This window comes from Balaenoptera acutorostrata, chromosome 10 (genome assembly GCF_949987535.1).
Source record: "Balaenoptera acutorostrata chromosome 10, mBalAcu1.1, whole genome shotgun sequence".
NCBI classification, from domain to species: Eukaryota; Metazoa; Chordata; class Mammalia; order Artiodactyla; family Balaenopteridae; genus Balaenoptera; species Balaenoptera acutorostrata.
In genome coordinates, this window is record NC_080073.1 from 70,967,530 (window position 1) to 70,982,221 (window position 14,692).

The following is a 14,692-nucleotide window of genomic DNA, read 5'->3' on the forward strand; positions in this document are numbered from 1 at the left end:
CACAACGTTCACATTATAGGGGTCCCAAAAGCAGAAGAGAGAGAGAAAGGACCCAAGAAAATATTTGAAGAGATTATAGTCGAAAACTTCTCTAACATGGGAAAGGAAATAGCCACCCAAGTCCAGGAAGTGCAGAGAGTCCCAGGCAGGATAAACCCAAGAAGAAACACACGAAGACACATAGTAATCAAATTGACAAAAAATAAAGACAAAGAAAAATTACTGAAAGCAAAAAGGAAAAACGACAAATAACATACAAGGTCACTCACATAAGGTTAACAGCTGATTTCTCAGCAGAAACTCTGCAAGCCAGAAGGGAGTGGCATGATATATTTAAAGTGATGAAAGGCAATAACGTACAACCAAGATTACTCTACCTGGCAAGGATCTCATTCAGATTCAACAGAGAAATCAAAAGCTTTACAAACAAGCAAAAGCTAAGAGAATTCAGCACCACCAAACCAGCTCTACCACTAATGCTAAAGGAACTTCTCTAAGTGGGAAACACAAGAGAAGAAAACACCTACAAAACCAAACCCATAAAAATTAAGAAAATGGTAACAAGAACATACATATCGATAATTACCTTAAATGTGAATGGATTAAATGCTCCAACCAAAAGACACAGGCTCGCTGAATGGATACAAAAACAAGACCCACAAATATGCTGTCTACAAGAGACCCACTTCAGACCTAGGGACACAAACAGACTGAAAGTGAGGGGATGGCAAAAGATATTCCATGCAAATGGAAATCAAAAGAAAGCTGGAGTAGCAATACTCATATCAGATAAAATAGACTTTAAAACAAAGAATGTTACAAGACACAAGGGAGGACACTACATAATGATCAAGGGATCAATCCAAGAAGAAGATATAACAATTATAAATATATATGCACCCAACATTGGAGCACCTCAATACATAAGGCAACTGCTAACAGCTACAAAAGAGGAAATCGACAGTAACACAATAATAGTGGGGGACATTAACACCTCACTTACACCAATGGACAGATGATCCAAACAGAAAATTACTAAGGAAACACAAGCTTTAAATGACACAATAGACCAGATAGATTTAATTGATATTTATAGGACATTCCATCCAAAAACAGCAGATTACGCTTTCTTCTCAAGTGCGCACAGAACATCCTCCAGGATAGATCACATCTTGGGTCACAAATCAAGCCTCAGTAAATTTAAGAAAACTGAAATCATATCAAGCATCTTTTATGACCACAATGCTATGAGATTAGAAATCAACAACTACAGGCGGAAAAAAAGTAAAAAACACAGACACATGGAGGCCAAACAATACGTTACTAAATAACCAAGAGATCACTGAAGAAATCAAAGAGGAAATCAAAAAATACCTAGAGACAAATGACAACAAAAGCATGACGATCCAAAATCTATGGGATGCAGCAAAAGCAGTTCTAAGAGGGAAGTTTATAGCAATACAAGCCTACCTCAAGAAACAAGAAAAATCTCAAAAAATCTAACATTACACCTAAAGCAACTAGAGAAAGAAGAACAAACAAAACCCAAAGTTAGTAGAAGGAAAGAAATCATAAAGAACAAAGCAGAAATAAATGAAATAGAAACAAAGAAAACAATAAAAAAGATCATTAAAACTAAAAGCTGGTTCTTTGAGAAGATGAACAAAATTGATAAACCATTAGCCAGACTCATCAAGAAAAAGAGGGAGAGGACTCAAATCAATAAAATTGGAAATGAAAAAGGAGAAGTTACAACAGACACCACAGAAATACAAAGCATCCTAAGACACTACTACAAGCAACTTTATGCCAATAAAATGGACAACCTGGAAGAAATGTACAAATTCTTAGAAAGGTATAACCTTCCAAGACTGTACCAGGAAGAAATAGAATATATGAACAGACCAATCACAAGCAATGAAATTTGAAAATGTGATTAAAAATCTTCCAACAAACAAAAGTCCAGGACCAGATGGCTTCACAGGTGCATTTAGGTGATTTTGCAAATCAAACATTTAGAGAAGAGCTAACACCCATCCTTCTCAAAACTCTTCCAAAAAATGGCAGAGGAAGGAACACTCCCAAACTCATTCTATGAGGCCACCATCACCCTGATACCAAAACCAGACAAAGATACTACAAAAAAAGAAAATCACAGACCAATATCACTGATGAATATAGATGCAAAAATCCTCAACAAAATACTAGCAAACAGAATCCAACAACACATTAAAAGGATCATACACAATGATCATGTGGGATTTATCCCAGGGATGCAAGGATTCTTCAATATACGCAAATCAATCAATGTGATACACCATATTAACAAATTGAAGAAGAAAAACTATATGATAATAGATGTAGAAAAAACTTTTGACAAAATTCAACACCCATTTAAGATAAAAACTCTCCAGAAAGTGGGCACAGAGGGAACCCTACCTCAACATAATAAAGGTCATATACGACAAACCCACAGCAAACATCATTCTCAATGGTGAAAAACTGAAAGCATTTCCTCTAAGATCAGGAACTAGACAACGATGTCCACTCTCGCCACTATTATTCAACATAGTTTTGGTAGTCCTAGCCACGGCAATCAGAGAAGAAAAAGAAATAAAAGGAATACAAATTGCAAAAGAAGAAGTAAAACTGTCACTGTTTGCAGCTGACATGATACTATACATAGAGAATCCTAAAGATGCCACCAGAAAACTACTAGAGCTAATCTATGAATTTGGTAAAGTTGCAGGATGCAAAATTAATGCACAGAAATCTCTTTCATTCCTATACATTAATGATGAAAAATCTGAAAGAGAAATTAAGGAAACACTCCCATTTACCACTGCAACAAAAAGAATAAAATACCTATGAATAAACCTACCTAAGGAGACAAAAGACCTGTATGCAGAAAACTATAAGACACTGATGAAAGAAATTTAGGATGATACATAGATGGAGAGATATACCATGTTCTTGGATTGGAAGAATCAATATTGTGAAAATGACTATACTACCCAAAGCAATCTACAGATTCAGTGCAATCCCTACCACATTACCAATGGCATTTTTTCCAGAACTGGAACAAAAAATCTTAAAATTTGTATGGAGACACAAAAGACCCCAAATAGCCAAAGCAGTCTTGAGGGAAAAAAACGGAGCTGGAGGAATCAGACTCCTTCACTTCAGACTATACTACAAAGCTACAGTAATCAAGACAATATGGTACTGGCACAAAAACAGAAACATAGATCAATGGAACAAGATAGAAAGCTCAGAGATAAACCCACACACCTATGGTCAACTAATCTATGACAAAGGAGGCAAGGATATACAATGGAGAAAAGACAGTCTCTTCAATAAGTGGTGCTGGGAAAACTGGACAGCTATATGTAAAAGAATGAAATTAGAACACTCCCTAACACCATACACAAAAATATACTCAAAATGCATTAGAGACCTAAATGTAAGACTGGACACTATAAAACTCTTAGAGGAAAACATAGGAAGAACACTCTTTGACATAAATCACAGCAAGATCTTTTTTGATTACCTCTTAGAGTAATGGAAATAAAAACAAAAATAAACAAATGGGACCTAATGAAACTTAAAAGCTTTTGCAAAGCACAGGAAACTATAAACAAGACGAAAAGACAACCCTCAGAATGGGGGAAAATATTTGCAAACGAATCAGTGGATGAAGGATTAATCTCCAAAATATATAAACAGCTCATGCAGCTCAATATTAAAAAAACAAACAACCCAATGCAAAAATGGGCAGAAGACCTAAATAGACATCTCTCCAAAGAAGACATACAGATGGCCAAGAAGCACATGAAAAGTTGCTCAACATCACTAATTACTAGAGAAATGCAAATCAAAACTACAATGAGGTATCACCTCACACCAGTTAGAATGGGCATCATCAGAAAATCTACAAACAACAAATGCTGGAAAGGGTGTGGAGAAAAGGGAACCCTCTTGCACTGTTTGGTGGGAACATAAATTAATACAGCCACTATGGAGAACAGTATGGAGGTTCCTTAAAAAAACTAAAAATAGAATTACCATATGACCCAGCAATCCCACTACTGGGCATATACCCAGAGAATACCATAATTCAAAAAGACACATCCATCCCAATGTTCATTGCAGCACTATTTACAATAGCCAGGTCATGGAAACAACCTAAATGCCCATTGACAGACTAACAGATAAAGAAGATGTGGTCCATGTATACAATGGAGTATTACTCAGCCATAAAAAGGAACGAAATTGGGTCATTTGTAGAGACGTGTATGAATCTAGAGACTGTCATATAGAGTGAAGTAAGTCATAAAGAGAAAAACAAAAATCGTATATTAACGCATATATGTGGAACCTAGAAAAATGGTACAGATGAACCGGTTTGCAGGGCAGAAATAGAGACACAGATGTAGAGAAAAAACGTATGGACACCAAGGGGGGAAGTGGCAGGCGGGGGTGTGTGTGTGATGAATTGGAAGATTGGGATTGACATATACGCACTAATACGTATAAAGGATAACTAATAAGAACCTGCTGTATAAAAAAATAAATAAAATAAAATTCAAAAAAAAGAAGTGCATTATCTTCACTTAAAATAAATAAATAAATAGGAAAGAAATAATGGGTTTTTATCTCAAAGGGTTATTGTGAGAATTAAATCATCATGTAGGACTGTTACTGATATATATAAGCACTTCATAAACGTTCATTGCTATTATTTTTATTAATAAGTACCATAGAAGTATTGTAAATGCTATGCAAGTGTTACCCATTATTATTGTTATTTAGAATCTCCGTGTTCATGGCACCTAAAATAATAATAAGTATATAGCATGTACTCAGTACTGATTCGATGCAGGAAAAGAGGAAAGGAGGAAAGGTCTTAACATGAGAAAGTATCTAACTTTTGACATTCTAGGGAGCGGCTGGAGAAATTTGTCCAGGAATGGCAAGAAATACGTATTTTGTGGTCTACAGAGGCTAAGCAATCTCAGGAGGAATTAGCAGGAGAAGGAGTGGGAAAGGCATTCCACAGGAAGCAGAGCTCTGTGTTCTCAGATTGACACATACCATGTTTACCTGAACTATAGTTTTGTAGCTAGAGTTTTGTAGCTGAGCCTGTCACAGGATGCAAACAAAACTTCTTGGTGAGATTAGCCTAATAAACAGGTACTTACTGAGCATGCCTCTATAATTGAGGTCCATGTCCCGGCTCTCTGATCGAACTTTAATAGCATCCAGAATGGCATCAGGAGACAACAGTCCCGAAGGCCTCACGACATTCAGAAGTTCAGTGAGGCTCATCAGAGGCAAACGGACAGCCTGCATGATTTCAGCATGATTCTCCTTTGAATTATGCTTACACCAGTTTAACAAGGCTAGGAAAATATCTTTTTCGGGAGCTGCAAATGAATCTCTTAATACGATGTTTAAAAGCGCTGTCTGAAAAGGATAAAAAGGAAAAATTCCAGTTATTATGGAGCTCAACCATGTGCATGATCGATCAGTAAAACTTTACTGAACTGCAAGTATCACTTATATTTAAGCAATTAACTCTTCTTGACCATCTTCTTTCCTTATTCTTTGTGCCATGTACTCTCTTGCCCATTATGGCTGTGTGAATAGCCGTAGGCATCTTGTACCTAGTCTTTCCAGTACATTTGCACCCATCTTTAATAAAATAAGAAGAAAAACAGCAGTGTGAGACGCTGCCACTCCATACAGGTTCTTCAGCAGAGTTAGCATTTATGAGCCGGTAAGATGCATCTAACGTTTAAAATTCAAGCCTTTTGTTCCACAGTTATTACTGCACCACGGCACTTTTGGTTCTCAGATTTCTAAACTGACTGCCAGCAACACTGTGCGACCCTACAAGATCCTTGCCTTTGAAAATTAACTAGGACAATAAAAATCACAGTTACACTCAAATCAAGACTTGTAGCTTTTCAAAGAGGTTTTCTCATTTGAAGAAGTCAGGTCCTAGGAGGAACACAGGAAGGGAAAGGAAAGACAATCATCAGGGTTGAGAGGAAGATTTGGGAAAAATAGTTTTATTCTAGCTGTTATATGGTATAAAACATTGTACAATAGTGAGTTCTGGGCCAGAAAAAAAAAACGACAATGACTTAAAGACATCCAATGAAACATCAGATCTCCTTTATGAATTTTCCCCCTCATAATAAGGAATTATTAGTAATACTCTGTCAGAGAAATACAAAACCAAAAAACAGTATGCAACACCACAAAGGAGCCTACTTGACGCCATCACATTGAAAACAACCACCAGCAGCACAGTTTCTTTTGCACATAGAACTTACCTGAAGAACCTTAAACGAAAACAGCAGCAATCTGCCTCTCTCTTATATGATCTAGAGTCTCAGTAGCCAGAGGCAGGTGGCTAGACAACCTCTTCCACACTAATGGTTTTTATTTTTTTATTCTTAGTCCACTGCCATATTTCTAACTTACAGATAGAAATAAAACAGTGCATGCCTGTAAATTACTTGTAGACAATGACACACCTTAGAAAGGGAGAGGAAGCCTTCGCTTGAGAGCACCTCCTGAGCATTTCTGTCCATAAACATGCAGCACATGGAAGTTAACTTGGGAAGGGAGTAGAGACTGGCAACATCAAAAGTCATACAGACATTCTGAGTGTTAAGTATGGTGCAGAGGTACTCAGAGGTAGAATCCTCCAGCTCTGGAAATCCATATTTATGAGCCAGGCTCAAAAAGTCCAGCAGCACCTCCTCCTTCTCATCTGTCAGCGTCGCCCGCCCAGTATAGATGTATTTAAGTAGCATTGTGAATGCTTCTGCAGTGGTGTCTTGGAGAGGAATTTCAGCTTCAGGCTGAGATTCTCGCATTCCACCATATAGTAATGCTCTGCACATCAGAGAAGAAACGCATGAGAAAAACTTCAAATAGGATCTGCTACAAAATTATGAAATAAAGGTTATCAACATTATAAAAAACATACATGTGTTTAATGACACAAAGATTCAGGTGAAGAAATGCATAGTAATAACTTAAAATAGTTCTCTAAAGAAAGACAAATAATTTAAAAACTATTTTGAATTCATTCTATAAACAACTGAACTAACGAATAATCCTGAGAGCTCAAGATACATAATAGACATTCATTAATTAGAAAGATGAAAGTGCTCTTTTGAGAGGAACAGTGAAATCAATATAAACCTGTTAAAGGTCAAGAAAGTAGTTTAAAAAGTAAAGCTCCAGAGGAAAAGATAATCAGATGAAAACAATTACACACAATCAGGTGCCATTCTCCCTGTCAGGCTGGCAGAAATTAAAAACCTGTTAATATTCAGCACTGCAAAAACAATGGAAAAACAGGATTTCTCATGCACTGCTTTGAGAGTATAAATGGGTATCCCTTTTTGGAAAGGAATTTAAGTAATATCTATTCAAATCTAAAATATGCATACCCTTCAACTCAGTAATCTCACTTTTAGGATAAAGATAAATGTATAAGATAATACAGCAAGATAAAGATAAATGTATAAGAAGATATATTGAAACAATGGAAAAAATCTTAAATGTCCATCAAGAGGCACATGGTTGAAAAAACTATGATATACACATTCTATATATATTCTATGATATACACATTCTATGCAGCCATTAGAAAGATCAAGGGGGATCAAAATATACTGTCTTGGAAAGATGTCCAGGATATAGTTGGTAAGTCAGGTTGCAGATCCCTATGTGTCACATGGAAAAGAGTGTATAACACATACTTACATTTGTATGCACACAGGTATATATAGATATATCTATTTATATTGAGGGGAAATACATATTAAACTGTTAACAGTGGTTGTCTCTAGGGAATAGGATTAGATGGCTGGAAGGGAAGGGTCTTCATCTGTCAGCTTATAAATTAAAAATGAAATTCATGATGGGATTATGGATAATTTGACTTTTCTATTTTGTCTTCCAGTGTTTTTCAGATTTAAAAAAAATCCCCATATTATTGCTTATCTGCTCATCTAAATAATGAAAACTAGACAATCCAGTCAGGTAGTAAATTTACATTTCTACCTCTATTACTCTAGGAGAAATAATATGAACCAACTAAAGTTTCCAATCCATCAGGAAAGAAAGGTTGGCCAGAGGAGGACTAGGGAGGAGTGCAGAAAAGGAAGAGTAATGAGTGAGAAAGAAAACGTGTAAAAGTGAGAGCAAGAAAATAAGGGGACAAAAAGAGACTCCCGTGCTCCTAAGATTCTCAACAGCAGGACTAACATTTCAAAGTTTCCCTCCATGCTTGCCTAGAACTCCTCCCACCCTCCCCTGGACAAGCAAGACAGGACATTCTTGCTTGCCTCACAGAAATAGTTGCAACTACCCAGCAAAAGATTCATGAATATTCTGAACATACTTCCTCACTGGGTTATAGTCTGCCTAAAAACATCTGTGAAGGTTTCCATGAATCCAGAGAGCATCCAATCACAACCTTAAAATTACTAGATTAAAGGATACCTTCCTGGGGAAATCTTGCCAAGACCTACTCCCACTCCAGTGTGATCCATGGTACTTACCTGGATTCTCGATGTTTTAAAAGTGGTTTTGATGAGGACCCCTAGGAAGCCTAAATATGAACCCCCAACTTGTGGAAGGTTCCCTCCGGTACAGTTAGCTTGTCCTTATCTGGGAAATGATAGGCTCTATGACCACACTCATAAGGTCTCTCCTGACTGCTGACAGTTAACTTTCCTTCGCACATGAACAGTGTCAGCAATGAGAATCAGTCTAAGATAGCGTTGGTAATGACTGAGTTTAGCCTGGTGAGCCATCAGATATTATAAAGGTTCAATACCCACAAAGAGACAGCAAGAACAAGATCAATAAATGAAGGGAGCATATTCCATTTGTTCAATACGATCTTCAAATTTCTAAAAGTACTTGAGTTTCTTTTAAGAATATACTGATCACCTAAAAGATACCCACCTACAGTTGTCTCAAATTATTTTTGAAAGAGGGAAGATAAATAATAGTAACAAATACTAAACATAAGGCTGAAAAGTTCTAAATTAACAAAGAGTGGACTTTTACAAGACACTTTAACATAATGAATGGAAGAATGAAAAGGGAAAGAAGCACAAAAGTGTGCAGAGGACAGAGGTTGGTAACAAATAATGACAAGACCAAGGCCAGCTGCCTTGCCTTGATAGGAGCATGTTAGCTAGAACTCTTAATAGACTCCTCTCTTTTCTAAGCTCCTGGCTGTATTTACAGTGGCATTTTATATTTACAAGATGAAACATTCTAAAAATGTTTATAAAGCACTGTAAGAGTTATAGCTAAACACTAAATATTTCCAAGAAACACACTTTAATACAATATGTGTGACTCTAGGTTGGTTTTGCTGTCTCAGTTAATTCTGATTGTAAAAATCAGAATGCAGTTTTCACTAGAAGATAACTGAAATTTTATCCATGCCTTCAGCATCTCAATTTCTCGATATCAAGTTTCACAGGCAAATCCATGATTTTTTGGATATGGACTCTATGGATCTGTCAAGGATACATTATCAGTCAATAATTCAGTGATGATTCCCTTTTAACTAAGATTAGGTAAAATGTAGAGTAATTAGACCTCAGTTTAACAATTATAACCCTGGAAATTAGGGGTCTAAGTAACAAACAATAGCTATATATACGTACAAGTATGATTTTTACATTAATTAAACACATATTTTGTTTAGTTTTAGCTCTAATATAACTATGAAACTTAGTCTTAGTAAATATTTAAGTTTCCTTTACTTTGGGGTTGTCAAACTGCATGTCTTAGAGATCTTTTGGGTTACCTACAGGTCCTGGACCTCAGTAGTCTGAAACTAAGATGTATACGTGTTCACTGGCGAGTCCAGAGGTCAGTCTACCCGTACAACAAGAGGCCCATCTGCCAATAAATCAGTTTAAGTTCCATTAGCCATCAACTGTGAGGAGAGGGTGAAGGCAACAAAGACTCAGCCTCAGAAATATTGTTGAGACCCTGAAAAATGGTTGATCGGGTACAGTCTAGCCTAAGAAGTCTCCTAACCCTATGATTCTAAGATGACTCCTGAAAGGAAAAGGTGATTTTCAAAACATAACAAAAAGTTGACAAAGATTAAATTCTTATAGATGTTGAATTGAATGACTGCTAGAGTTTATCATTGTTTTGTTACATATTTTTCACAGAGTGGAAAATACCAGTGTTTTCTACAAGTGACTTCAATCTTCAAAAAGTAATATACACTTACCGAAAATATTGGCACCTTGCTGCTAAAATTACCCTGTGGGCAGGAAAACGTTTCTTTTCCACAACAAATGTGACGTCGCCATATTCTTCCCCAATCAACAAGGCACCAATATGTTCAGACAAAATGTGCACATGATCAATTTCCCCCACTGCAGTAAAGGGGCGAAGAGGGTGGCTGTTACTCATCTTGTAGAACAGATGATAGTCGTTGATCTATTATATAAAGAAGGGATGACAGTTAGTGAGGAGAGGAGAGTACACTTCGAAAATCACATACCATAAACACAGATAAGTAAAAATGTATATTCTAAAAAAATCACAAAAGAGAGCAATTTCATCATCATTGGTATCTATATTAACCCATCTATTCTGGGAAGCAATTCAGCCTACTCCCATTAACTCCACTGTTCTCACTGCCTTATCACAATAAAAGTCAGGATCTTCAAACACTAACAGCACTTGGAGCCATCACAATCTAGAAAACTGTGTTCAAACTACAAGTCCCTTATTTCTCAGTATCTCAGGAAAAGGAAAATCAACAACCAGAAGAGCTCCTCTTTTAGCACAGATACATTTGCTAAGGTGGGTATAACTAACTAGACCCAGTGGAAAACTTGTTCAGGCATAGATTTAGACCTAAATCACAAACAGAATAAACTAAATCGTAAGATTTCAAATGATTACAGAGGTTTTGGTCTGAAACCCTCTTAAATATTTTATAAAAAATTATAATCTTAAGTCACAAAAATAACTTGACATTTATTAATAGAAGCTTATAATAAGAATCCTAACCTCCCTCAAAAAAAGAATAACTCCAATATTTTTCTGAAGACTGTAACTTCCAGTCCAAACTTACACCCCTGATAATCAGGTAGCCTGTATTTATCAGAACATCATTATATTTAATCTCATTTCCTTGCTTTTGTATGCAATGCCTTTCTACAAACATAACTGAAAATCAAAGGGCTAAAACTTGATTAACAGCTTTGCATATTAGAAAAGGGAGTTATTTGCTTCAAAAGCTAAAAATGTTTATATTCTTAAATCTCTACTGTATTTGCAGGTAGTACTTTTCCAGGTGTAAGTAACCCAGCAAGTGGATGAGAGCCCTCACTAGCGTGCAGGTGCCTGAAGTGAAGATGTGGCTGGCAACTCAGAGGTGAGCCAGCTACCCCTCTGTTGCACCAGAAACTAGAAGAAATGAGCCAGATATGCGCTCTCCACTAGACCTCCACATTTTCTTTTTTTTTTTTTTAATTTTAGAATTTTATTTATTTTCTTATACAGCAGGTTCTTATTAGTTATCCATTTTATACATATTAGTGTATATATGTCAATCCCAATCTCCCAAGACCTCCGCACCTTCTTGAACTCTCCATTTGTACCAGGATTAAAGATTAAGCCACTCCTAATCTTTAAACTTCCACATGCAGGTCCGTTATCAACAAGGTATGTGAGAAATTGTCTTTATCCCCCGAGACTGCAGTGGAAGATCCTCACAGTCCAGTTTCCCCAGTTACTTGTTACTCCATGCCCACCCCCAACTGAGGAAGCAACAGCAAGGAATGTGATGTAGAGGAACATGGAGGATGAGTTAGGCAAAGAGACACCCACCCCAGGTAAGTATACAAGCTCCTGGCTCCCTACAGTAGGAACATCAGAGGGCTAGCAGCATACTCCCCTCATTCTCAAGGCAAATCCTTCTCCTTCAACTGCAACCTGCATTCAAAAGCCCTAAAAACTGAATCATCTCCAGTCACTTGTGTGTGAAAGACCAAATTCAGCTTAAGAGGATCCATTTAGGAGTGTCAGCAGATCATGTGAAATTCAATCATCTAACATGTGACACAACAGTCTAACACAGAAGTCGGCAAACTTTCTGCAAAGGTTCAGATAGTAAATATTTTAGGCTTTGCAGGCTATACAGCCTCTGTCACAACCATTCAACTCTGTAATTGGGAGCCTAAAAGCAGCCAGAGACAGTAAGTAAGTTAATGAGCATGGCTTTGTTCCAATAAAACTATTTACAGAAAAGGACCGGATTTAACCCTCAGGCTATAGTTTGCCATCCCTGCTCTAACAAATGATCAAGGACTGACTGTACTCTACGAAAAGGATAAGACTGCTTTTGCTTTTTGTTTTGGTTTCCGGCTGGGTTATCCAAATGGTCATTTCTTATATCAGCCATGAAATTCTGAAAGCTACTGGTACCTGATTTCAAAATCCCATTTTCCTTCAACATGAACTCTCATTATCACTATCCAATAGTTCAATGATAGTGCCTGACTCTAAACAAAATAGATGCTTTCCCTAGCTGAAAGGACGCCATGCATACACCCACTGAATATGTTCTCTGGTATCATATTATCTTAAAATTTTATCTAGGTCATGAGTGAGACTCAAATGATTAACTAATAACTCTTGATGGACAATGATAGATTTTTGGTTAACTAGCTCAAAGGTAAATTTATAATTCTTCCACTGATACATAATAAACTTTAATACTATGTATATAAATATCTATCTTAAGTTCTCCAGATCTGAACTTCTTAATACATACAATTTCATTTTGCTAAATTTACAGTCTAATTATGCTTTTCCAACTGGAGACATAAAACAAATATTTCCGGGTATAGAAAACAGACACTTAGTATGGAATAAACACAATCTGTATTGGCATATAGAAATAATTTTAATTAGACCTGTGATTCTCAATGAGCTTGCCACACATTGGAATCACATGGGGAGCTTAAAAAAGTAAAAAAGATGCTTGAGCCCCACCCACCAGAAATTCTGATTTAATTGGCCTGGAATGTACAATCTCTATTCTGAAGCCATTCTTACGAGCAGCCTACAAAATAGCCACTGATTTAGACTCTGCTGTTCTAGGTTCACATCCCTTCTCAGGTGCATAAATATACAAAATATCTGCTAAGAAAATTTATTTAGGATATGATTCCATTTCTAATCTTACTGCAAAGAGGCAAACGATGCTAACAAAGTTACCAATGCTATAGCTTGTATGCAGAAAATATTTTCGCCCAATGCCCAGCTTATCTATGAAGTGATAGTTTGCATCCATCCACTTGCATTTTAAAAAAGCATGTTTTAGAAACTATACATCAATAAACTTAATTACTTTAATAATTAATAACTTTAATAATAATCAAAGTTAACATTTTAAACCACCAAGTTTAATTTGATAAATAAAATTGAGAAAAAAATTAAAGCTCATGGAGTAAAACTGTTTACTGACATGTTTCTTATGCTTTCATACTTACTATTCTGCTACTAAAGATATATGTGGTCTTTGACAAATGTTCTAACTTCCATGAGATTATTTCCATACCTATAATGACAAAGTTATAGTACATTTTTTAAAGTTATATCTTAAAACTCTGCCACTGCCTTTTAATACCACTGTTTTGTCCTGTCATATGAAATGGACTCTCGTAACTCAGCAAACGTCTGGACTCATGACTGTGATTTATTACACAAAAGCATCAAAGGAAGATCAGCAAAGGTTATGAAAAAGCACATGGGGCTAAGTCTGGGAGAAACCAGACACAAGCTTTCAAGACTCCTCTCCCGATGGAGTTACATCCAATGTGCTAAATTCCCCCAGGAAGCTGTGAAAGCATGTTGCCAACCAGGAAGCTTTTTAGAGACTCAATACCCAGGGTGTTTAATGAGGGCTGTTCATATAGATAAGACTGAAGACATGGAGCCTAAAAACCTATCCAATACACTTATTTAATCTTAGATTTGGATAGGAGAAAGAGATACTAAGAAAATAACCTACCCCACCTGCCTAAATGTATTCCTAACCCCTGACCTCCCAATATGCCAGATCCAAACAGTTTCATGGACAGGTTTCTTCAAAACTTCAAGGATCAGATAATTAGAATGTTATTTAAACTATTCCTGTGCACATGACAAGTTTTTTGCTTCTTCCTATGGAGCCAGTATAAGCCTGACACGAAGATGTGACCACATTCACACACTCAAAAATCAGTATACATGAAAAAAAAAAGCCTGTGTATAATATTGGAAAAGAGAATTAAGCAGAAGGATTCATGACAAAGTTGGTCAATTCCAAGAAAGAAATCTGAGTATTAGGAAGAATAACTATCATCAAATTAAAAGGTTAAAGGAGAAAAAAATCATATAATTAGCTCATAAAAGCTAAAATTCCTTTTATTTTAAAAGTTTTAATTGAATAGGAATAAAAGAATACTTCCTAAAATTTATACACACATACACAGCCTAACTACAACAGATATAAGCATCTAGTTAATAATAAAACAGTAGAAACATCCCTAGAAAGTTCAGAAATAAGATAAGGATGTCTATTCATCACTATTAACATTTTTCAGGAACAAAAGACAATACAATTAAG

The 14,692-nt window shown here is 36.2% G+C and overlaps 1 protein-coding gene across 5 annotated transcripts in view; it reads right to left on the reverse strand.

The window, feature by feature from the left end:
* BTBD9 (BTB domain containing 9) overlaps positions 1-14,692 on the reverse strand; it is a 411,304-nt gene that overhangs the window by 365,578 nt on the left and 31,034 nt on the right. For all 5 annotated transcript variants that reach the window (XR_009009550.1, XR_009009549.1, XM_057555121.1 and 2 more), the window contains exons 2-4: positions 10,295-10,506; positions 6,546-6,909; positions 5,202-5,466 (exon numbers count right to left, since the gene is read on the reverse strand). Coding sequence is in view for 3 of the 5 variants with exons in the window: in XM_057555121.1 (XP_057411104.1) it covers positions 5,202-5,466; positions 6,546-6,909; positions 10,295-10,479 (814 nt within the window). In the remaining 2 variants the exon portion in view is untranslated. The remainder of the gene's footprint in view (positions 1-5,201; positions 5,467-6,545; positions 6,910-10,294; positions 10,507-14,692) is intronic.